The sequence below is a fragment of the Sceloporus occidentalis genome, unplaced genomic scaffold (assembly GCF_023333645.1).
Source record: "Sceloporus occidentalis isolate IW3139 unplaced genomic scaffold, rSceOcc1.0.p SCAF_2, whole genome shotgun sequence".
Taxonomy (NCBI): Eukaryota; Metazoa; Chordata; class Lepidosauria; order Squamata; family Phrynosomatidae; genus Sceloporus; species Sceloporus occidentalis.
Window position 1 is genome coordinate 240887195 of NW_028316982.1, and position 25610 is coordinate 240912804.

The 25610-nt window shown below is 36.8% G+C and overlaps 1 protein-coding gene across 4 annotated transcripts in view; it reads right to left on the bottom strand.

The window, feature by feature from the left end:
* NBEA (neurobeachin) overlaps positions 1-25610 on the bottom strand; it is a 559686-nt gene that overhangs the window by 230312 nt on the left and 303764 nt on the right. For all 4 annotated transcript variants that reach the window (XM_089512505.1, XM_089512504.1, XM_089512507.1 and 1 more), the window contains 2 exons: positions 20246-20370; positions 5691-5834 (listed from right to left, as the gene is read on the bottom strand). In XM_089512505.1, coding sequence (XP_089368631.1) covers positions 5691-5834; positions 20246-20370 — 269 coding nt within the window. The remainder of the gene's footprint in view (positions 1-5690; positions 5835-20245; positions 20371-25610) is intronic.

Sequence of the window (25610 nt, forward strand, 5' to 3'; positions counted from 1 at the left end):
CAGTTGAATTTGATTTAGTTGCATTAAAAGTGCCTTCAGATGAACAAACAATTGGCTTGTGTGTTCAAAACTTTTCAAAGTAGCCTGTATACTTGCTATGGTGGCTAAACAGAGATTAGAAGTAGCATGTCAAAAGAAATGTCATTCCTCAGTGTTTTTAGAAATTAGGGGCAAATCCTTTTAAATGATATAAGAAGAATGAGACAAACAACCGTTGATTGTATAACTAGTAACATTTACTTATTATTTCAGAAATGTTCGTTTTCAGGCTAATTTTGCAAATTTAGGACCATCTTAGTGGAGTTTGTTTTTGTAAAAAAATTATAAAAAATACATTTATAACAGTCTGTTAATGGTACTCGTTATTACTAATGCACCATTGATAAAACAAAGGGCTATGTGGTAAACATTTGTTTTTTTAACATTATGATATCAGATCCTGCATCTGAGTGTATTCTTTTTCTAGCCCTTAAAGTGTATACATTTTGTTCCTGCTACATCTGTGGATACACAAAGATGTTAAGACTCAGCTGCTTGCACAAGAACAAAAAGACTAAAGGGGTATTCTATTGCAAACAGAGTAATTCTGTACATAGTAAGAAAAAATGTAATCAATGTTTAAGCTTTGGGAGACTAGGGAAGACAGAGATGTTTTAGCAGAAGGGAAGCCTTCCTCAAATTCAAAAGTTATTTTTAGGAGAAAGCAACTGAAAATATAGGGCAGCCAAATCCTCTTGGAAGGCCATAAATAAAATATAATGTTTGTCTCTAGCTCTTGATATTCAGAGTTATTGTTCAGAACAGGGAGTGCTCACTTAACTAACAAGGCCAACAGTTTCCCATCTGACATAATCTTTTCAAAATACTTTCTAAACTAATGGCAATCAGCCCTTATAGCTGTAAGTGCCAAACAATAATTTATGTGAAGAAATAATATATGGAGATGTCTTCTGCAATGCTGCTGGTCTCTGCTCTTCCTTTTGTCCGTATAAACATGCAGATGAAGAAGGGGAAATAGCCAGGAACAGGGCATTCCTCGGCAGAAAATGTTAGGTCAACAGACCTAATTATTTTAACTTGTTTGCAAATTGTTTCAGCTTGTTGGCATGGATTTTATTTGTCATCCATCCTGTGATCTATTGCCATTGGGCAGGATAGAAATATTATTACAAAATTCAAATAAATTAATAAATAGACCAAGTTTTGGAATGGGAAATAATTTTGGTTTAGAAAAAGTTTTTGGTAGGTGAACCCAATGAGTGGGCCTTGAAGCATCCTCACTCTTCAAGAGATAACAGCTATCCTTGTGCAGAGCACATGTGATATAATGGAGTACATGATGAAAATCTGAACTTCAAATCTGAATCTTATGATTAATCCTAATCAGTAAACTTTACCTATGTGCTGACTCAGCATTCAACAAGTGATTCAGTGGGTGCACTATAGTTTGGGCTAACCAAACAGATTCAGACATCAGTCTTCTCCCTCTCTACATCGAAAGTAGAGTAGATAAGAGGGAGTATCATTGCTCGCTACAGTAAATGACTTGGGAGTTATATAAGGCAATGGTCTGACTTATACAAGAAAGCTTCACATATTCCCCTGTGATCGCTGGGTAATCCTGGTCAATATTTCTGAAACTCCTCCAACCAGCACCCAGATCTCTGCTTTTTAGAAATAATACTTAAATAAAAATGTTACTTACTATTTAGCATACCCCAAAGTCAAAACCAACAACCTCCCTTCACTCTTATTGCATTTATGCTACTTATCAGTAAATGACCAATGTATGTTAAACAGTGACTAGAGAGACATTTTCATCATGGCAAATGCCTCCACAACACCGACATGTTAGTACAATTATAATTCAGAAAAATTAATAGAAACCATGTGTAAAACATTTTTGTCTCAGAAAATGAATAAGCAATAGAAAAGAGTTAATAATAATCAATTAACTACAATTGCGCAAATAGAGATGCTGCTGATTCAGTTTTAGATATCAAATAGTGCTACTAGCTATTGATTTCTCTCAGTAATTTATCAATAACCAACTTGCCTCTTGAAATGAATAGTCTGGGGAGACATTTAGGAGCTAAAACTGAAACAGAAAATTATAAAACATTTATCACCACAAAATCAGACAAAAAATACAGTTTTCCTTTTAAACTGACCATTGCTCATTACACTACTGCTGCTCTTAAGACCATTTATCAGATTTTAAAGACCATTTAGCTGTAACAGGATTACGTGTGGCTGAAATCCTAACACTTGGGAGTAAATGCAAACATTCCCATGTACTTTAGTTCTACAAAGAAAATAGCCAAACTGTGATCCTTGAAAGTGACCAGAAAGCCCACAAAGTCCGTATGTCCTAGAGGTTTGGCCTTTCCCACTCTCTGTGCCAGATGTGAAATAGTAACATAAAAACCTAGAAGGCAACAACAACACAGAGGGTAGAGCTCTGTGGTAAGTTGTTCCCATGGATCATAGCTTAAGAATGGAAGCTGGGAGAAAGATGTATTCTCCTCACCAATAAATACTGGGACATGAAGGAGGAAGTGGCGACTGCAATGGCTGTGGTAGGAGAAAAGATGCTTTGAAACATGGCAGGCGGAATGAGCTAGGGAATCAAGGCAGTGAGCAACGCGGAGGAAATGCTGGCAAAAGATGGAGGAATGAATACTGCATGGGAGACAGTTAGGTCAAGTAGCACTGTGGGCAGGGTTGTTTTGTGAGTTTGGTGTACAAAGGAAGTGTTTGTTTTTTGCTTGTAGCCTTTGGAACGTCAGCTATTTCTTTACTTAATCATTGCTTAATATACATGTTGGGAAATTAATGGTGGCCAGTGTAACAAATGTTGCAAAATAAGCAAATACTGTTTCCTTGCATATTGTCTGCTAATTTTCACTGTTATCTGAAGGCACTACAAATATACATTTCTTAATAAGGGCAAATATAATCCCAATCTATATTTTTCTCATTACAAATTTCATAATGGACAATACGTCTGTATAAAATATAATATTTCCAAGTATCTTCTTGACTAACTAAACAGTGTACACTGCAAGAATAGGCAGATGTACATGATTTATTTTCAGGTCAATTAAAAAAATTAACAAAATTTGCATACCTATATAGCTATCTAATAATCTAACTTGGCAACTCTATTTTTTAGAAAATCAGATTATGACCTGTACTGTGCTACCTTTCATTCCATGTCAAAATATTATAATATCTCTGTATGTTTGGACTCTCATTTTTGTTAGGTTTCTTTCACGTGATGTATGCGATTCCCCCACCCCAACACATACATCAGAATTATTAAAATATATCTAGGGCAAAACATTTTTCCTCTGAATGCTCAGGGTAACAAGGGAGCAAACATTTTTTTTTCTTTTTAAATCTCTTAACAATAGCTGTGCACCTTCAGCTTCCTTCTGTTTTGCTGGTGATTTGGAAGAAATCTATGAGAAAGTCTAAGTTGCTCTAAGTTGGATTGATAACAAGGTACAGAAAAGAGTACTGATAAGTGATATTAAGTGCAAGAAAGATGTCTGAAAAGGATGGAGTATATAGTTAACTATACCTTCTCAACAAAAAATATTCTTCTCATCACCAATATCTAACTAAGCGCCTGATGAATGATTGCAGCTATGCTTCAGAAATAATGCAGTTGGACACCACTTTAACTTTCATGGCTCATAGAATTGTGGGATTTGCAATTTGCTATGGCACCAGAGAAGGCTAAATATCTCACAAAACTACAAATCTAAAATTCCATAACACTGAATCATGGCAGTTAAATTCCATGACACTGAATTAATTCTGCAGTGCAGACACAGCCTCATGCCTCAGACTTACATTCATTTTATGTTAATGGATCAGAATGGAATTTATTATAGAATCATAGAATCATAGAGTTGGAAGAGACCACAAGGGCCATCCAGTCCAACCCCCTGCCATGGAGGAAATCACAATCAAAGCATCACCGACAGATGGCCATCCAGCCTCTGTTTGAAGACCTCTAAGGAAGGAGACTCCACTACACTTCGAGGGAGTTTGTTCCACTGTCGAACAGCCCTTACTGTCAGGAAGTTCCTCCTAATGTTGAGGTAACCATAACTGTGGTATATTTTATTAATATGAAATGAATCAGTTCTTAATATGAAGTTCACCCGTTTGTATCAGTGGTTGTGCGCTAGACCTAACTCTGAAACATTCAGTTGCATTTATAAACAACAATATTTATTGAACAATGGCTGAATCTGATGCCTTGGAAAATGTTTCTTCTATAATGCAAGACATTGCTATGACTCTTCAGCTCTCATTAACTATGTCTCCCATTCAGTGGCACCCCAAAAGAGAGGTGACACCCGGTTGGGTCCTCCCCCCATTGCAGTGTGAGGATTGGCAAGCACCTCTCTCATGGTTCTGCCATGGCAGTGAAGACCTCCTCCGCATCCCTCCTGACCTTGCTGTACTCAGCAAAGTAGAGGGCTGAGCGCATCCTCCCAACTTCACGGCTGCTGCACTGCTCTACTCATGAGTAGAGTGATCCACAGCAGTCACAGTGAAGGGGTGAGCATGCCCTATTGGCTGCTACCCTAGAGGCCTCCCCAGAAGCCCCCCCCCCCGCCTTGAAGCCCTGCCCCCTGCACCCAGTGACACCAGGGGCAGGAAAACCACTGCTCCCATTTCGAATATAATTGCAACGTTTCCCATTGGAAAAATTACATTCTCTTCACAATGGCAGTATGCTATGGCAATTTTGCTCAAGAAAATTAAAAACTGAAGTACATTATAGCATGGTATACTCTTTAGTGAAACCAGGCTGTATGAAGATCCTTATGTTTATTCATGCTCTATGATTTCTCGGCTTTCATTTTTCAGAACAGAGTGAGCATGTGGGAAGGACACATTCTAAAGCAGTGAAGTCCTTCAAGTGAAGCTTGAAACTACTATACATAATCACAAATGGTACTTGGTACTTCCATGTAATTCTTTTAATTGATTTAACTCTATCTAAAATAGATTATAATTGTAACATTACTCTGCTTCTTTTTTCGTGTAACTGTATACTGGTTTTAATACTATGACTTGTTACAATGCTAACACAAAGAGGATAATTTACCATTTTCTTGGGACAATATGGAACTGTTCTTTGTGGGTGATTTTAATACAAAATCTCCAGGGATTGTTTTATGATTCAAGTAGGCAAAATTTTGAAAACAGTCCCCACAACGAAGACAGTCCCCATTCTCATAAGGACATTTTTCATGTAACTGGTCAGGCCAGTTCTTCTGTTCTGCAAAGTACTGTTTTATGGTAGTAAAATCTTTTGATATGTCTAATAAAGTATTTTGATCAAACATTTCTTTGTACAATGTGGAACAAACATTTTATGTGTCCCATTCATCAGTGTAATGCAATAAATGTTATGATGGATTTAGCCACAAGTTAATCAGGTTGGCTGGGTGATCTTACATTAACCACTATTTTATAAGGTTGCTGTGGATATAAATTAGATAAGAACTGTAATGAACTTTGTATGTATATATGTTTCCAAAATTTGACAATTCCCTATCTCAAACAAATGCCAATAACAGGATAAAGATTACTATATTTAGAAAATCACGTCAGGTTTCACATCATTTACTTACATTAAGCAAATATGAAAATGGTGTTTTTACCTGCAAGATTGTCAATCTCTTTCTCTTGGAGAAGGCTAACAGCATCATCATCCCCTTCTAGCATGAGCTCAGTTTCAGCATTCTGACTCACTACAGCTTGGCTTCGAAAGGTTTTCTTTGACTTCACAACATCTTCTTCAGTGCCTAGAAAGATGTTTAAAAATATCGTAAAAAAATTATTTCTACTCGGTTCATATAAAAGAATAAATTTTTAAAATAAGAAACGAATGGAGAGCATCCACTGGAACATATTTCAATAAATTAAATATAGCTCAAATCATTATTTTAAAACATGATTTTCAGTGTTTTTGGAAAACAGAAGTATACTATAGAATAGATGAAAAGAAAACATAGAATTAGACTTCAAAACAAAAGTGTGGGATCGAATTTGTTTCCACTAACCTCTCACATTATGGGCAATTATCCCATTATACCAATTTCACAATGCATTGCAGAAGAAACATACTGTAATACTTTGGAAACTCTGGCAGATGTGTGCATTAGGAGTGGCTGCGGCCCTTCAAATGTTTTTGGTTTGCAATTCCTATCACTCCTTGTCAATGGCCACGCTGGCTAGGGTTGCATTTACACTGTAGAAATAATGCAGTCTGACACAACTTTAAGTGCTGTAGCTCCAGCCCATGGAATCCTGGGATTTGTAGGTTTACAAGGCCTTTAACATTCACCAGGAGCCCTGGTGGTGCAGTGGTTAAATGCCTGTACTGCAGCCACTCAAAACCATAAGGTTGTGAGTTCAATACCAGCGAAAAGGCTCACGCTTGACTCAGGCTTGCATCCTTCCGAGGTTGCTAAAATGAGTACCCAGCTTGTTGGGGGCAATTAGCTTACAGTTGAAAACCACTTAGACACTGTTAGTTCAGTATGAAGCAGTATATAAATGAAGCTGTTTGTTTTGTTTTGTTTTCGCCCAAGACTCTCACAAAACTACAAATTCCAGGATTCTATAGGATGGAGCCATGGCAGTAAAAGTGTAGATGTACCCTAGGATTGATAGAAGCTGCAGTTCAAATTCATCTGAAGGGCTACACATTTCCATTGCTGGTCTAGATTAACAATGGTCTAAAACACATTGCAGAAATAATTCAGTTTGAGACAGCTTTAACTGCTCTGGCTCAGTGCTAGGGAATCCTGGGAATTGCAGTTTATTGTAGCCAGAGCTCTCTGAAAGAGAAGGCTAAATGTCTCACAAAACTACAGTTTCCAGAATTGCCTAGCACTGAGCCAGGGCAGTTAAAACAGCCTCAAACTGGAATATTTCTGAAGTGTGCTTTGGATCAGTGCTGCTAAATCTTTTTGAGCTGATTTTGTGTTACAATATTAAACGAGAATTTATCTAAAAGAAATATGCAGCTGGAGCTCTTTGGTTTGGCTGTTCTTTAAATTTATCACTCAGTTGGGTGCACCTCTATTTGCCACAACACAGAAAGCATTTATCTAAATGAAAGTGCAGGAGACCGAAAGTTGCCCTTCAATCACTGTATCCTTTATGAATTAGAGTTCCATTTATCAAAATTACACAAAGAAGAGGTAATGTCTCAGAGGGCTGTCTCATTACAAGGCTTATAAACACTGTCCTTACAAAGAAGTGGTTTAACACCTAACAAATCAAAAATTGATTGGGAATAGAATTTATTTGAGATCATCTATCTTCAGAAGACATGCCATACTGAGTGCACTTCTTGGCCTCATTACCATTCATCAGGAAATTAACAAGCACTTTCCACAGACCACCAGATCTCCTTGGATTCTAAAATACAAACTATGTTGAAAGAAAGAGATCTGTCACAGATGTTCTATTTGCTTATTCTTGAAGAACTTTACAAAGAATCTCAAAATGAAAGATACCAGCAAAAAATGTCATATTTCACTACAGAATTACCTGCACAATTTATAGATATATCTGACACCATGCTACACATAGTATAATTAGAAATTCCAAAACAATAAAAATGTAGTATACTTATATTCTTTTTGACATGCTCAAAAGTATAAAAAAAGATTATAATGGATTCTCTGCTCTGTATAACAGTTTTCTTTTTTTAACAGCACTTAGGTACCAACTTTGAACAACAATACCTGGTTAGGCAACTGGGAGAAAAATGTTTTATTTTAGTATGAATATAGTCTAACTAAAACAGTAGTTTTACCTTTTTGTTTTAATTACATGTCTTTACAATTAGAGAACATCATTTAATTAATTCAACACAAACAGAAATAGTCAGAGAAGAAACATGCATTCTATAGAATATTGAAAAGAAGGGAAAGCAAAGGTGAAAAGTATCATTCTACTGAATGGATACAAGGGCCATGTCTAAGGAAATAATAAGAACATAATTTGCAAATATTATTAGAGAAGTTTTGCAAAATATATTAAGGAGCTGCCTATCAATGGTTTGGAGAATTATTTTTCCTATAAATATGCTCATAATATGGATCAGCCATGCCCTTGAAGTGAGAATGTATTTTATCTATAGTAAATGCATCCCATATCTGTTCATACCAGCCTCTAATCTTTGGGATGTTAAAATGTTTCCATACCATTGGTATTTGCTATTTAGCAAACAAGGTGTATGTACTGGGCAACTGTACTTGCCCAGTAGAGTCAGCCTACTGTATCCGTGGATTTTGCATCCATGGATTCCACCATCCACATCTTGAAAGTATCTCCCCCCCCCAAAAAAAAAAAAAATCTCCCAAAGTAAACCTTCATATTATCATCTTATATAAGGGACAAATGGGACTTCAGCATCCATGGATTTTCATATCCATGGGGAGTCCTGGAACTAAACCCCAGATATCAAGGGCCCACTGGACTTTGAATCAAAAGCACTGAATCAAAGACACTTTCTATGTAATCAAAGGAACTGTATAGGTAATTCTTTTACGTGAGCCATAATTTTTGCAGTACAGACACAGCTACTACCATGCATGGAGATAGGGCAACAGCCTCTTTCAAAACAAATGTGAGAGACTCTTATATAGATGGTGCAGTTAGCTGCTATCAAGCAAATAATTTATTGGTAGAGTTCTTGGTTGTTGTTTTTTAATTTTAAAAACCTACATTCAAAAGGCACCTCAACCTTCTTTGTTTTTAAATCAGAAAAACAGGCCTTGAAATATATACAAAATTTCTTACTATTTAGTTTAAAAGAGAATATGATTATTATTTTTTTGGTCACTGAAATATGGATACATTCTATTTAGCAATAATCTGAAATGCCTGAGATACTGTTAGCAGAGGTCATGGTACAAGCATCCAAATCTCAATGAAATAAAAGCATTCTGGGCCAGAGATTCAGTAGAATAAGGTTTGCTCTCATTATAATCTATATTCTCTTTCACTACTCCTAGAGTGCCATAAAACAGCAAGGACCATGAAATATAAAGACAGAGACTTTTTGAAAATGTCATTTAGCATGTCAACATTTATTTTGGTAACATCCATATTTTCCTCTCAAATTTCATTTAAACTTGTAAATTCTCATTTGGATTCTTCAGGTCACAGCTGGTACTAGGTATGCAAGCGAGGCTTCAAAGATAACCTGCTGTGTCCATGCTTACAAGGAGTCAGTTCAAGGCTACTTGAATAAATGTGTACTCATAATGTGGCTGATTCAGACATGGGCAAACTTTTGAAGAGTAAGGGGAAAAAAAAGTGGAATCCAATGCAAACACATAAGTCAGTTCAAACAAACCACTCAACATCATCACTCATTAACATCCATTCAACTTTTAAGGTCACTGATTTCATTTTAAAGATAGAGTGGAAATAAAAGTAAAGTTTGCTTAGAAGCCACAATACAAGCCAAGGGAGAGTTCTGCTTCTTTCAGAATTCATTCCACAGCTTACTTCAGTGAATTATAGATAAGGCAATTTATGCAGAGAGTTTTCTTTCATCTTTGAAGAGGGCTGGCAGAATGGAAAGTTAACTCATTTTAGTGTTACCTAAATGTACTGACAGGAAATTCTAATGTTTCCAAACATCTGGAAATCAGCTTCATGGGATGGTGATTTCTTTTCTTAAAGAATGCCTTTTCATATACCGTCTTTTACAGCTTTGTGGCTCCTAAAAGAGTGTTTTGACATAGCAAAAGTCTCTCTGCCCCATAATAAAATGCTGCATTTAATTTAAAAAATATTTTACAGAATAAAGATGTTTCTGTGACGTTCTACTCTGCTGGACAGGTATATGATGCTTCTTCATTCTGAAAGTACCTTACCCGGTCTTACTTTTTAGTATAATGTCTTAAACCCCTGGTTTAATCTTACAGTTAATAATAGTAATGAGTTAACTCTTAAGACAGAATGTTGTCTGAAATATAAATATAAAAGAAAAGAAAGAGAAGTTAATACATTCAAGTATGCTTTTCCCTATGCAGAATTCTATTTTTCTTGGTGCAACGTTGTTTTTTTAAAAATAATATTTGAAAGTAAATGTAACATTACTTTATTGTGGAACAACTAAAATTTATATGTGATTGCAAAATATTAGCGGGCAAAATTATGAGATCTGGCATTAGGGCCCACATACCACACCATGGTCCAGTCAAAAGCCAAGAAGCTTGCAGCTTTACAGCATGGCTTTGCTAATGGACTGTAGTGGTGTGTTGTTTCTTGTCAGTCCACCTGATATAGGGGATCTGAGAATCCAATAGGGGTATATGTGCCTTCAAGTTGTCTGTTGACTTATAGTGACTCCATGAATTCTACAGTTTTCTTAGGGAAGCAATACTCAGAGGTGGTTTTGCCTCTCCTTCCTCTGAAATGTAGCCCACCACACCTGATATTCATATGTGGTCTCCCATCCAAATATAAACCAGGGCTGACCCTACTTACCTTCCAAGATCAGATGGGATCTGGTGTCTCTAGACTAGTATCACAGTAACTGAACTGGGGTCCTACTGAACTTATATAACTGTATTGTCAGACTAGCCCCCAGTGTGAGCAGCTTAGCAGCCTCAGAGAATTTACTTTATAAATTCCTAAAAATATTGCATCATCTGAAGTTCTGCTTTGCATCTCATTGGTTTATATTTCTGAAGTTCCACTGGATCCTGAAGGTCTGTCTTGCAGCAAGTTATTCCTAAATGGTTATTGAGCTGCTGGGTCTCTTAGCACCAAGCCAGATGCCAGCAACAGCATAAAACCCAGAAAGGGCATTAGTGGCCTTTAAAATGAACTGAGAATGTTTGATGTTAAGAAATTTCTACTACTGGTAATTATAAATTAAACAGCGAAGTGGGTCCCAGTGAAATTCAGATTAATCATCTTATAAGATGCATGTTTAATTGATCACATTTGTGATCTTTGTTCAAAATCATAATTAAATAATATCCCTAAAAATACAAGACAGGGTGAATTGAATGTTATTGGACACCTAGAATATCTATCTCTTTAATCTTGTTCTTTAAAAAAAAAACCTACCCTAAAATGTGAAACTCCTGCTCTTCTAACAAAAAATGCAATGCTTGCTAATAATGGTCTGTATAAAAAAAGGACTGAAAAACAACAAACATAACGCCAGTTTTCAAAAAGAATCTAGGAAACAATAGAGCATTTATATTAAAGTCTCTTTTACGTACCTCAGTGGAAGTGTTACAAAAGACAAAATAATCAGACAACAACAATTATTACGGAAGAAAAATCAGTACAGATCCTGCTAAAACTAAGCCTTTTCTCAGTCCTTTTTTTTTTTTTTTTTTTTTGAGATCTTTGAAAGCGTCAATTAATATTTTAATCAGTTCTGTTTCCACCAGGAGCAGGACTTTTGTAAAGCTAATGGATATTAAATATACAATGAAGACCAAGGAAGCTGAAATACTGTAAAAACAGGCATAGCTCACCCCAATGCATTTGTGCTGAGAAAAATTAATCCCCAAGCACTATAAGGACTGCTGCTATCTCAGATGGAACAGCAATGCCTGAGAAGAATGGCAGATCATGTCAATGTAATTGTCCCTATAAATCAAAAGACCTTTTAAGAATTGGTTCAACCACATTACTGAATTGGTACTGTGAAGCATACTATCTTTGATTATATGAGACACTATAGTCATCATGACTAGTAGCCACTTACAATCTTAGGCTCCACTTATTTGTCTAATATTCCTTTGCAGATGTCCAAATGTGTGGCCATCACTATATTTTGTGATAGCTAAGTCCACAACTTAACTATGCACTATGGGCTGAAACAGATGACCCAAAAATGCCGGATTGGGCTGCTCTGGAGCCTCATGCCACAGTGCTGCAGCAACACCACACCACGCCCCCAAACCGGTGTTTTCCCAATGCAAAAAGTTGTGGCAGAAAGTCGCTCCTTTTTGTGCCAGAAAAAAGATGCCTTTGCTGTGGTGGTGGCATTTTTTTTGGGAGCCCCAATGGGGCATGGCTAAACATTATGCTACCGGAGCCCCAAAAAACTGCCACACTGGGCAGTGGGGCAGCTTCAGAGCATGTTCCCAGCACCTTTGGGGGGGGGCGTGAATATGCCATGCCCCCAAGCCACTGGGAAGATGCCACATTTTGCTGGTCTGGTCTGTTTTCCCCCTAAGTTTGGACTGGAAACTCAATCTCCCTACTTGTAAATAATAAATAATGTCATTTCATCACCCTTGAATATATTCAAGAATTTATCAAACATGCTGATAAATGTTGTTCACTCTGAAATCTGATACAGCACCACTGTTTAAGCCATTATGATCTCTGAAAATGTATAGATTCTTATAGTATTAATTATTCTGGAATATCATAAAAATCATGTCCTTCATGAGAATCACATCTCTTAATGAATTACCAGATGTGAAAATTTTCACATTTTCCACGTAACTATGAAACAAAACAGGGAGAGATTAAAAAAAAAACCCTAACAAAAGAGTAATAACTAAGATGTTAAAATCTTGAAGTGCACTTACATAGAAGAGATCTATTATTATGCACCTGAAATTTTTAGACACTGTACTACAAAAGAAAAAAAAAGCAGGCCATGCCATTACACTTAGAATAAATATTTAATTCTACTTGTTCTTAACAGATTTTGATCTCTGGACTATTCCTCAATAAAAGGTTGAAACCTAGTTGTTATCATTTTTAGATGTGAGATAGTTAGGGAAATTCAGTACTGCAATGGTTGACGAGAACAATGACTTTTGACCTTTTAAGATGCATTTGTCAATGAAAAGCTCATGAGTGGTATGTCCAGATTATTTGATCCATATTGTATATATCTTTCATTAGTTAACACCATGTCTTGAGTTGCAGGCATTCATCATATAGAACAAGCCACTAAATGAGGATGTGATCACCAGGTGATAACTAGTGCCTTAATGTCCTTGTATTGTAAAATACTGAGAATGAGAAAATGATCACAATCAGCCAAAACTATATTAATAATAATTATGCTTCAATATAGTTTATGAAGAATAGTCATAACTGAGTTATTTCTCTAAATAAAACAAATAGCTACCACTCAGTAGAAAAGGACACCAAGGACACTTGCAAGAAAGAATTGGATCAATATTAACGTGATTTTCATTTCATGCTTCCCCAACTCCAGTAAGCTGACAATATACTCTGATTATGTGAACTGCCTGTGAGTAACACAGAAAAGGTTATTAGAGCAAGAGGTGGAAACAGAATGCACTTTTTATATTGACAGATTTGCTAATAGAGTGTACTGGCTTTCAGAGCCATGCAATGTGTTTTCACAATTTGATTTTCATAACATTATTCCCACCTCCACATATTAGCCTCTCTCTCTCTCTCTCTCTCTCTCTCTATATATATATATATATATATATATATTAAAAGAAACCACATTCTTTTGAAAGTGGGTATGAATAATTCTCCTTTAAGGTGAAAGCATAAATGTTAAATATGCTACTGTAAATAATTTGGTTAAAATATAGCAACCAGAAACTCAAGTTCAGCTCTCTTACATGCATTCACCACAATTCCATCAAGACTGTAACCATTTTTCCTAGCCATCTTTTGCATTCTTGATGCCACTTGAGGATAAATTAAAAGTTAAAGGACGTGTGGGTTGCAGAAAAGTCAAGGGACACAAGGTATCATCCCACAGGATTATCGTCTGCACCTCTAAAACAAATAACATTTTCATTATGTATTTAAACTGGAAGTCCGAACTTGAACTGAATGAAAGTGATTCTGTTTGTAAATTAGACACCAAATTCATCCCAATAGTGTGTGTGCGCGCGCACACACACACACACACACACACACTTAAGACTCTAGTTGACCAGGATGCTTGTAACAGAGAAAACTCTAAAAATAAATGTTGCAGATACGAATTTAGAGGTTCTCTTCCTTCCCCCTCCGCTTTTTCTCAAAACTGGCATGAATACTTACTCTAGAAAAGGAAAGAGTAAGTTTTTTCCAAATATTTTAAAAGAATAAAATATCCATAAAATGGCATAAACAAACATGGGAATCAGATAAAGAGTCTCCCAGAACTGTTTTAAATAATGAAATATTATTTTAAAATTACAAAATGGTAAGGCAAAGTATCAGATAGGTTTCTGCATATTGCCGTAACAGCATTCTGCATAACAATCATAACAGTAAAATTATAAACATTTTGGGTCAAGTATTGCATTTCTCAACATGCAGAGTATCATATGTGGAAAGTGTGATATCATCTCAATAGAACCACCACTTAAAGGGAGACGCATTATTTTTGTATAGGAAATTAGTACTGTATATATGTATTCCATGTACAGCAATGATGGTCATGAATTACTGAAGTTAAATTAATTTCTGACAACACAGATTTAGGATTAAAATGAAGACTCAGTCAATAATTGAACCAAAAGCAGGGGAAAAAATGGGAAGACAATGCTCTTTAAGTGATTCCGAATGGTTTACATGCCTGTCTTACATTGCTTCCTCTGAGATCATCACATTTAGGTTGAAGAACAGAGGAGAGTTATATGATGACATCTGGAAGCCCTTTACCACTGAATACACATTTTAAAAGAGCTCGTCACTGTAATATCTAGATTAGTATCTACACAATCTCTGTCCATGAAGCGGATGCTGCTCCTTAAAAGTTCCAGAAATATATTGTCATCTTGTACTTATATAGAAGTAAAAGCTCAGCACAGAATCAACAAAGAATATCATCTTACAGTTTTCATGATCTTTCCCTTGTTCTTTGTACATGTGCTACATTTGAAAGTAAAAATAAACAGAATATGTAAGTAACTTCTCCCAGTTATTCACTAGAACGAAACTCTGTAATACACACATACAGAGGGGAATGTTTAGGCAATTGAAGAGGACTGCTTATCAGAGTAGTTACTATTTCCCACTTTATCATACAACATTCTTGTATGTTGTTATTGTTTGCCTTCAACAAGTTTCTGACTTATTGTAACTAAGGCGACTCTATCATGGGGTTTTCTTGGCAAGTTTCTTCAAGAGGGTTTGCTAAGTCCTTCTACAGGATTTAGACTTTCAAGGGAAGTGGTATTCTCACATGCTATCTTCGGAATTTATAAGAAGAAAGATGCAGCATTCCCACTGACAGAACTATCAGTAGAACTGGGAGGGAGCAACTTCCACTTTGCATCTGCCCCACACCTTCAAACTTATCCTAGGAGGCTTGGAGACTATCTGAAACAGATTTTCAGGCAGTGTAGTGAACCATAGAGGAAGGAGGGGAAAAAAGGAAGTTCAACTGTACAAGTAATTTCATGGGAACTTGTCTGTTGATATCTCTATGGCAAACAGAAGTGTGCATACTTCCAGAATTTACCTAAACTTTGCTAGGGAAAACAAAAAAAGTAAAACTGTGAGTAAGTTATCCAATAAAACCTGGTGGTTTCTCTCAGGATTGTTTTAGAAAAAAAGGAACCATTGAAATCACTTGCTCCTACAGGGATGGGGGAAATGTTGTAAGGCAAAACTGGGTGTGATGACTTTGGACATCCTCAGGATCAGAAGAGGTCAAGTCGCTCCCATATCCTCAGTGTTACCCTTGCAGCATTTATTCACTGACTCTTAATGTATATGAGGAGGAGATTGTAATAAACCTGAGAGCCAGTGTTGTGCAGTGGTTTGAGGGTTGGACAAGGACACTAGGAGACCAGAGTTTGAATTCCTGCTTGGCCATGGAAACCCATTGGAGGACCTTGGTCAGCTCAGACTCTCACAGCCTCAGAGGAAGGCAAAGGCAAATCCCCTCTGAATAAATTATGTCAAGAAAACTCCACAATAGGTTTGCCTTAGGGTTGCCATCAGTCAGAAAAGTCAGAATGACTTGAAGGTACACAACAGCAACATATTCCTAGGTGTCCTCTCTTGAACACTCAGATTTGTTTGGGGGTTGGGATTAGAAGGACTTCATATAGTATAGACTTAGTTGAATTCTCACCCCACCCTTTGCTGACAAATCATTTATGTACACATTTCCCCACACAGTTCAGGGTGACTATATTAACTGTTCATAACAACAAAGCCACAACAATTTCTGTCATAACATGCAACTATGCAAATAATTCTTATATGCCATAAAACTAGTAATTTAATGAGAAAATATTTTTCTAAAACTACCAAAAAAGAACTTTCTGTATAATATTTGCATGCATACTATTTAATGAGATATGTTGTAGAAAGTATCACTAATTTAAACAGCTGAATGAATAGAGGGAAACCCTGTTCCTTTAGATTTATAGACCTTTGAATCATATGAATACTTTCCCCCACATTTTTTATGCTTTAGCTCACTAGTTAAAATCTGACACTCCTACCCTGGATCAGGTGCAAAATCCACAGACAGACTTGCCATTCCCAAGCCTTCCCTGTTCTTTGATGATTGTGAGCATCCTATTGCTACTGTATCTGTGCATTCACTATCAGTACTGATTTAAACCTGGATTAGTTAGAAAGGGCTCTTTTTTCATCAAGGTCATATCTTGATGGCTGTGCAAGCTTAGATAAATCAGGTATTAAGCAGACACATCTCCAAGGAACCCAGAAATTCTCTCATCTGCAGACCTCAGCATATCTTGTTATTTATTGCCAAAGAAATGACTGATTAATTTTGTCATCTTTGCTCTGTGTTTTTTGCTCGGCTGAAGCTGCCTGCCCTCGTCTGCAATGCCTGATCAGACCTATTTAAGCTGATGCCTTTGATCGTAGACACAGAGGAGCTTGCTGACTTAGGCTTTGACTAAACATTCCTTTGCTGCAATATTTATACCCAAGCCCTCTAAATGATAACTGACAGTCAGTGTAGATAACAAAAAGCTACTAAAATATTTTCCACTTTTATACAGACTGTCAAAGTAATATTTATGAAGCTACAATCAGAGAGGTAAAAAAAAAAACCACCCTAAATTCAACAAATTCTTCCTAATGTAAAACCCACTGCACTACCTCTTTCCACTAAAAAGATACTGGACACATTGCCTTGCATAATCTGATGGTTTTTTTTTAAAAAAACCACACCTTTCTCTTAAGTAATTTCCATATTTAAAATGAAGAGTAATTTTGTTATTATATAAATGAGATATACAATTATCAAAATAACACTAATGAAAAATCCCTAATGAAAGTTAAGCCCCATGGAAAAAAATACTGTGCCTCCAGCTCTTTATTAATCACATTCCAGCACCAGAGGCTGAAAATACATCAAACTGCACCAAATCCTTTTCTCATGACAACTTCATAAATTATTCAACTCATTAGTATAACCAAGAGGCATAAAAATAACATCAGTGTTAAGGATGTTGTTTTTTATAGAGTAAGGTCAACTAAAAGTTTTAATATTAAAATCCACACGCATAAGGCTAAAAAATAAAACCTAGCAAGATAAATAATAATAATAATAATAATAATAATAGTAATAATCATCTATGGGATTTAATCTTAATGCAAGTTGTTTTTAATTCCTAGAAGGGTGTCATTTATTTTGATACTGAAAGCTCCCACAACATTTACGGAAGTGCTGCAAAAAAGGTAACTTTTTTCAATGGTGATTTAAAATACCAACAAGGATAACATAGCCAACATTTGTTCTCACACATCACTCTCTTTGTATAAAAACACGACAGTAGATGAAGTATATGCAGTGTCTTAAGTCAAAGACTTTTCTATTCCCTTTAATTCTTCCACTACCTAAGGAAGACTCTTCTCTGTCTTAGACAAAGAGCTTCAATACAGATATATACAAATTATGGTGTGGAATGCTTGTTCCTGTCACCTTTGCTCATTTTAGATGCCTTGCTTCTCAGAACGAGATCCAGACTGATAAGTATAGCTAGCCCAAAAAACAGCCAGCATCCAACAGCAGTATTTCACCAGAGCAAATACTATTATGCTCACAAAGATCTAGTCCTGAATGATGTACAATGATGGGCAGGGCAGATCCATTTCAGTTTTCAATTTGCACAACCAGACACTCAACCAGTTGCCTGATTAAGCAATCAGGATAGGAAAACCCCGTTTCCTCCCATATGATCTTCCTCCAAATTTGAAATCAGCAGAGACCTTGCTATGTGTTTCCTGCCATCCCCAGAGGCTAGGTTGTTGAGAACATGTGATGGGCTTTCTCTGTTGCAGAACCTCACCCGTGATACCCTGGATTCTAGTCAGGCTGGCTTCATCTCTCTTGAGCTTCTTGTAGATAATTAAGTCTGTGTTAATTTGCATGGCCTTTGATCCTCAAGCCAGAGTGGCTACTCCAGCTGTTTTCACTCTATGTATGTGTGTGTTTTAAATTATGCTCTCAGAAATTGCTTTAGTCTGTTTTTAAAATCATTTATATTTAATGTTTTAAATAAGGATGTTATCTAGTAGAGAGCACCTGAAAGGTGACAAAGAAAAACTGTAAATAAATAAAACAAATACATAAATAAACTGGGAAAAAAAGCTCTTTGGGAGCACACTGCTTTCCTCCTCCAATGTTATGTTGGATTTTAACTCAATATTCTTCAAACTAGGGGCCACTTTTCTTTTCTAGCATATAATTCCTATAGTTCTCTTCCTTCCACCTGTATTTTCTGTGCATCTTACTATCCCTGCATATTATTGGTTTACTAACTCCTCTGCTGCCTTTAAAATAAATAGGGAAGAAATCCCAAATGAAAATGGTGGTTTTGCTTCTAGACTGACTTCATTTTAGAATGAATTATAATCCAGTTTTGGGTGCTGAACCTTCAGTTGAAAACCAATGGTCTAGATCCAAGATTACTAATATTTTTGTCAAACTACAATATTTCATTTGAGAGATATAATCTGCACTCCCTCAGTGCCAAGTAGATATATGGCACCCACTGTTGAGTATTTCTCCTTTGGGAGTATGGATAGAAGCAATGAACATCACTTTAACCCTAACTGAGATGAATAACAAATGCTCTCTTAAGGGTTTTGTGTATTATGGTATTGGGTTTTATGTTATTATTTATTTTAGGACTTATGCTATTATTTAACTAGTAGCAATGAACACTGTCTTATACCAAATCAGGCCATCAGGCCATACATTTTGTTGTTGGTGCTGTGTGCCTTCATATCATTTCTGACTTATGGAGACCTCAAGGTGAACCTATCATGAGGTTAACTTGGCATGTTTATTCAGAGGAAGATAATTTTAGTACTGCCTAAATCAGCAGCTGTCCAGAGTTTCTAAGCAAAAACATTCCCCTTTTGTACATGGATATAACTGGGACTGAATTTGTCTTTCCTAAGGCTTGCTCTATATTCTACTACTGAGCTATGGCCCAACCCTATTTTTCAAGAAAATCCCCTGAATTTGTGGATGACAGGAATTAAAACTTGATTGTCTAGTATGGGTCATATGATTACCACATTTTCTCCAGAGTACTACACTATCTCACTATTATATGTACACATAGTCTCATTTTTTTACACTTTCCCATTTTTCACTCACTTTTAAAAAATAGATAAAATTACAAGCTATTCAAATATTCCAATTCACTGTCCAGCCAAGAAAATCACACAAAAGTGATGAATGTGAGTAATTAAATCAATCTGTACCACAATGACACAAGCAACCAAATAAAGATGTGTACAATACACACTTTTTACCTGTTTTTAAAAAATATTAATCCTCTTTAGTTTTTTTTACCAGCCTCCAAGAATGGTTCTTCTATATATGTATCTCTACTTCTTGCTACATCTATCATGAAGTTGCCAACAAAAGACTGCTTAAAATAAAATTGACCTCAAGGGATACAGTAACCAATAAATAAATTCCTCACAAACTTTTTCCAATGCTGAATAGATTGTCACTCCATAATACAGCCCCTTTATCACTTGATTGTAATATTGCCACATTCACAGTCCTGTTACTTCCTAAATAAGGTAACACCTCAAGGTCAGCAGGGTCTCAGAAATCTTGAAAACTATGGCCATGTTTTCATAGGTGTGTGCCCTTCAGGAAAAGCCAAAAAAGATGAGGAATGCAAAGCAGGGGGATGTAAGGTGGTTTGCAGTATTATCTTAGAAATACAAAGGAAAGCTTTTAGATAGTGGATGTTTTAAAATGAGTACTGACCGTATTCCACAGCAGCTTTGAGCAATGCATCTGAATGAGTGGAACCGAAAGCATTGCGAACAAACCGTCTTCGTCGGCGTAGATCATCTTCCCAATAATCTAACCGCCAGAAATCATGCAGTTGGCTAAGGAAGAAACAAAACAAAACAAAAGATTAGCTTCTGCCAGACTGCATGCATGCCCTCTCTGTACATTTTAGAAGAGAGAAAGAACTGGGCATAGATATCTTTATTGGAAAGGAAAAGAGTATAAATTTTACTTTTTTATTTCAGTGATTTCAAGGGAAGTAGAATTGCAACAAAATTATACATTATTAAAATTTCTAGTGCTTATTTACATTCTGAAAAATGGAGGCAGAGATCTCTGAATGCTTATATATAAGCATTCAAGGATTCAGCTCCATCTCTCAAAACCTTAGGCCCACTGGAAAAAAAACATTAATCAGAGCAAGTCCATTAACAAATGCAGCATCAAATTACAAGTATTAATGACACAGCTTGCTTTCTGTTACAGTGGTTTTTAAAAAGGATTGTAAATCATAGACGCAACCTAGGAGCAAATATTCTGCAATTTAATGTCTACGGCCCCTTAGCAGACTAAACTTAAAAGTATAAAATATTGCCCACTTGAATTTTGTGCAACTATGATTAAAATAATGTGCTGAAATATTCATTGAAATAATTTTCCATTGCCCCCAGCAACCTGAGAAAATTGCAATTTTATTCATTATTAATAACACTGAATTAGAACTGCAAAAAAAAATCTACCATGTGGTAATTGTCTAGGTAAATTATTATTTCAACACCAACAGAGTCCTCAGATGATTTTCTAGCTTCCAGCTAAAACAAGCCATTAACAGCCATGGCCATCTTAATCTTACGTTGCCTGTTTTTCATGCAGAACCAATACTAAAGTTTCTTATAGGGATTCTGAAACTACTGTTAATCCATATCCTTCTAAAAATGCCAATACATGCATTCATTGTCAGAAATTAAATTTCCTAAATAAACATGGGATCATTAAGAATCTTAAAATTAATTAAAATTATAATATGACATTAACCAAAAATGAAAACAATTATTATTTTATTTTTTTGTGGGTTTTTTGGGCCATGTGGCCATGTTCTATAAGAGTTTATTCTTGACATTTCACCAGCATTTGTGGCTGGCATCTTCAGAGAATGCTGACCTGGAAGAGAGTGGGTATATATATAATGTGTGACCCTGGCTGAGGAGGAGGAGTGATTCCCACGTTAATCTGTATATTGTTCTGTTGTTGATGGCCTCCTCAGGGTAGGAGAATATGCAAAAGAGGACTAGAGTCTGCTAACTGGTGATAATTGTTTGCTGGGAAACCATCTCACCCTGAGTGGTTTCTCATTTGCATTTGCTGAGTCCTGGTTTTGGTGTCCTTCAGGATTGGTAGCCAAACTTTATTTACCTTGAGGGTTTCTTCTTTCCTGTTGAAGTTGTCCAAGTGTTTGTTGTCATTGTTATTATTTTATGTGTTGTTGTGTGTCTTCATTTCTGACATCTGGTGATCTTAAAATGAATGTATTATGGTATTTTCTTGGAAGAATTTGTTCAAAGGGGTTTTACCCGGGCTTTCCTTTGAGGCTGAGAATGAGTTTCCATGGCTGAGCAGGGATTTGAACCCTGCTCTCCGAGTGTCTGAGTCCAACACTCAAGCCATTACACCACACTGACTTTTTTTTTTGTTTTACATACAGGTTCATCATCATCATCATCATGATGGATGATCAGTATCACATTTTGTCTTACATCTCTGCCATAGTATTTCAGTAAATCAAAATATGGAAAGGAGAGAAAATGTCTTCATGTTTACCATGCTAATGTTATGTTCCTTCAAGTGGATTCCAACTCATGGCCACCTTATCATAGTTTATTTCATTTTTTTTAACAAGATTTATTCTGAGATTCACCACTGCCTTTCTCTAAGGTTGAATGAATGTGACTTGGACAAGGATACCCAGTTTCTGAGGATGAGTAGGGATTTTGAACCCTGGTCTGGAGTCTTAATCTGCTATACCATGACATATTTATCAATGTTGTAGAAACTGAACAGCTTTAGAGTGCATATTAATACTGGCTTTTTTAGAAAACACACAGCCAAAGTAAGTAGCAGGAAACCTACATCCGCAAGACCACTGGAGAGGTACAATGTTGCTTAATGAAATAGAAGCTTCAAGAGGTGTTCACTTCTGAACAAAGTGCATTGTAGACAGAACTAAGTATTATAAAAGCAAAGTGAATTTGCTAAGACGTTGGGAATGTGAGAACAGAGAAGCATTTGTAGGAGTTAACTGGTTTGTGGGGTTCCAGGGTGCTTAACCACTCTTGTACACTTGAGTTCCCACTGCAAAACCTCCCTTGCCCAAGGCTCATTTCTGTTGGTCATAATGGGCTTAAATAAAAATTTAAGGGGTAGCAGTAGACAGGAAACTGGGTGGGAAATTTAGAACAAATAAAAAAAATTAACTGTATTTTAGTACAGTGTGCCCGCTTATGCTGAAGCCGCGCATCAATACAATTAATGGTGCGCATGCCCATGGCATGCGCACACTGTTGCGTTGCTACACCATTGCGCCCGAGCTCCATTATATTGAATGGAGCTCGAGCACACACGTTTTTGGCTTATTGCGGGGGGGGGGGGGTTGGAATGGATTTCCCGCATAAGATAAGGCTCCACTGTATCTGTAATAACTATTTTATAGCGATGCAGTGGCTCAGTGGTTAAGATGCTGACTGATGATTGCAAGATCAGCAGGTGGGCAGTTCAAGGCAGGCCCCATGTGATGGAGTGAGCTCCTGTCACTAGTCCCAGCTTTTGCCAACCTAGCAGTTCCAAAGCATGTGAAAGTGCAAGTAGATAAATAGGTACCCCTCTGGCGGGAAGGTAACAGCATTCTATGCTGTCATGTTGGCCACATGATCACAGAGTCATCTTTCACAACACTAACCCTTTGGCTTAGTCATGGAAATGAGCACTGCTCCCTACAGTTGTGAGCTGCCTTGGGTCCTATATTAGATATCATGTAGAATATAATAAATAAATCTATAAACAAACAAACAAAAAATAAATAATTTATTTATATACGGAGCTATGTTGGATTATAATTCCTATGGAACTTCTTACCACAGGATGTACTGATGACACCAACATGGACAGCTTTGAAATGAATGCAGTCAAAATTAATGGAGACTATATTAATAGAATAAGGTTGTAAAGACATGGTTAATGTTCATGATGACTACTGCCTCTGGTATTGGAGGCAATTTGCCTTTGAATACCATTGATAGAGCACATGAGGAGGAGGGAGCAGCCTTGTTTTCTGCTGCTCCAGAGAACAGGACCCAGAACAATGGATGCAAGCTACAGGAAAAGAGATTCCACCTCAACATTAGGAGGATCTTCCTGACAGTAAGGGCTGTTCGACAGTGGAACAAACTCCCTCGGAGTGTAGTGGAGTCTCCTTCCTTGGAGGTCTTTAAGCAGAAGCTGGTGGCCATCTGTCGGGATGCTTTGATTTGGATTTCCTGCATGGCAGAATGGGGTTGGACTGGATGGCCCTTGTGGTCTCTTCCAACTCTATGATTCTATGAGAAGGCAGGTGCTACTGAGCTCATATCCTCATCTTCCATAGGTATCTAGCTGGCTACTGTGAAATGAATTCTGGGTTACACAGACCTTTGGTTTGATCCAGCATGGCAATTCTATCTAAGTGCTAAATGGGTCTTTCAAAAAGGGTTATCAATACACTTTCAGGAAAGTGAGAATAAAGTAGCGTTTTCCTTTCAAAAATAATTGGTCTCACCTGTCTATTCCAGGAACCATGAAAAAAGTGAATATTTTTTGTCCATGTCCTTTATTAGATAAGCTTGCAACTTCACTTAAAAAGCAAGCGTAAGACATCATCATACTGCACTCAGCGGCTATAAATATAACCTTTTCCTCTGAACTAAAATTCCAAACTCTTTTTTCACTGCAGCTATTCTGTTTGTGTGCATGTGTTGTCTTCCTAGTGAAGACCTCTGCAGCACATATTTCTTCTGTTTTTCTCACTGTTCTTTTACAGTGTGTCTGGAATAGTTTTAGAACAGCACAATCCTGTCTTCTGCTTTTTATAACCAGTGATGTATGAACCTGTCAACTTTGAGCTTTCAGTTGATACAGGAACCATGGGTCTTAGTACCCAGAGCTTGAAATTAGATGTCAATAGATTGTGAATTATCTTTCATGTATTAGGAAAATCAAGTATTGAATACACTAGATTGGCCCTTATAGAACTGTGATCATGTTATAAAAAGTACTGTTCTGCTTAACATCTATATATAGTTCTACAATGTTGACAACATATTGACTACAACTAAATGAGTAATTCTTCATGCAGCTTTCAGTATCAAACTACACTAGTTTTATATTGGGTCTAAATAAACATAATTAGAAACAGTTTACTCATTTCTGATGTTTCACAAACTATTAACTGAGCACTAAAAGAGTTCAACAAAACATCTAAGGAGTTTACTGAACAGCCATTTTTGCCCGATCTGGGCACGGGATGGGATCAGGCTTGAATGGCCTTGAACGGGTGTTATCGCACACAAAAATGTGGACTTTGTTGCAGAGTGACCACAAGCCGTCCCCCAGCCACACTTAGCTGGCTGATTTTGAGGGACGGAAAATAGTACAAGGACTACTGCAACTAAACAACTATCTGGTTTTCTGATTAATTTCCTTATACAATGCTCTTCCACTACGTGACATAGACATTAAAATACATAAAATATTGCAGCCTGAATATTCTGAAAATAAAGATAGAGTATAGGGCCTGAGACAGACAGGTAGGAAGGAGCAGCCCAAGGCTGTTCCAGCTACAAGTAGCTCAGAACTGCAGCAACTGCATGGCCTGCTCCGAAAGCGGGCTGCTGCCACTGGCCCAACTCACACTGTCAAGAGCCAGATTATCCCAGCTCCTTTTTGCTCTGGTCTAAAAGACCAGAGTGCAGCATTGGAGTGGCTTCAGGCCATTATGGGGGTGTGCATTGTCAAAATGCCATGCCCCCAAAAGGGCTTGAAGCTGCTTGTTCTGGGCCTAAGATATTCAGAATTCCCACTATAGCTAAAGATTAAAACTTTTTTCCTAGACTACCAACAGTTCCCACTTCCCTCATTCAGCTCTGAGCCAAGTCTATCCTATCCCTGATACATTTATAAAAGCATGCCTTCTCATTACAATTTATTTATATATTTGACTTCCACCCCATCTCTCTCCAAAAATGGGATTCAAGGCAACTTTAAGAATTTTGTGGTGAGAAAAGTGTTACATATGGCCTATTTTACATAT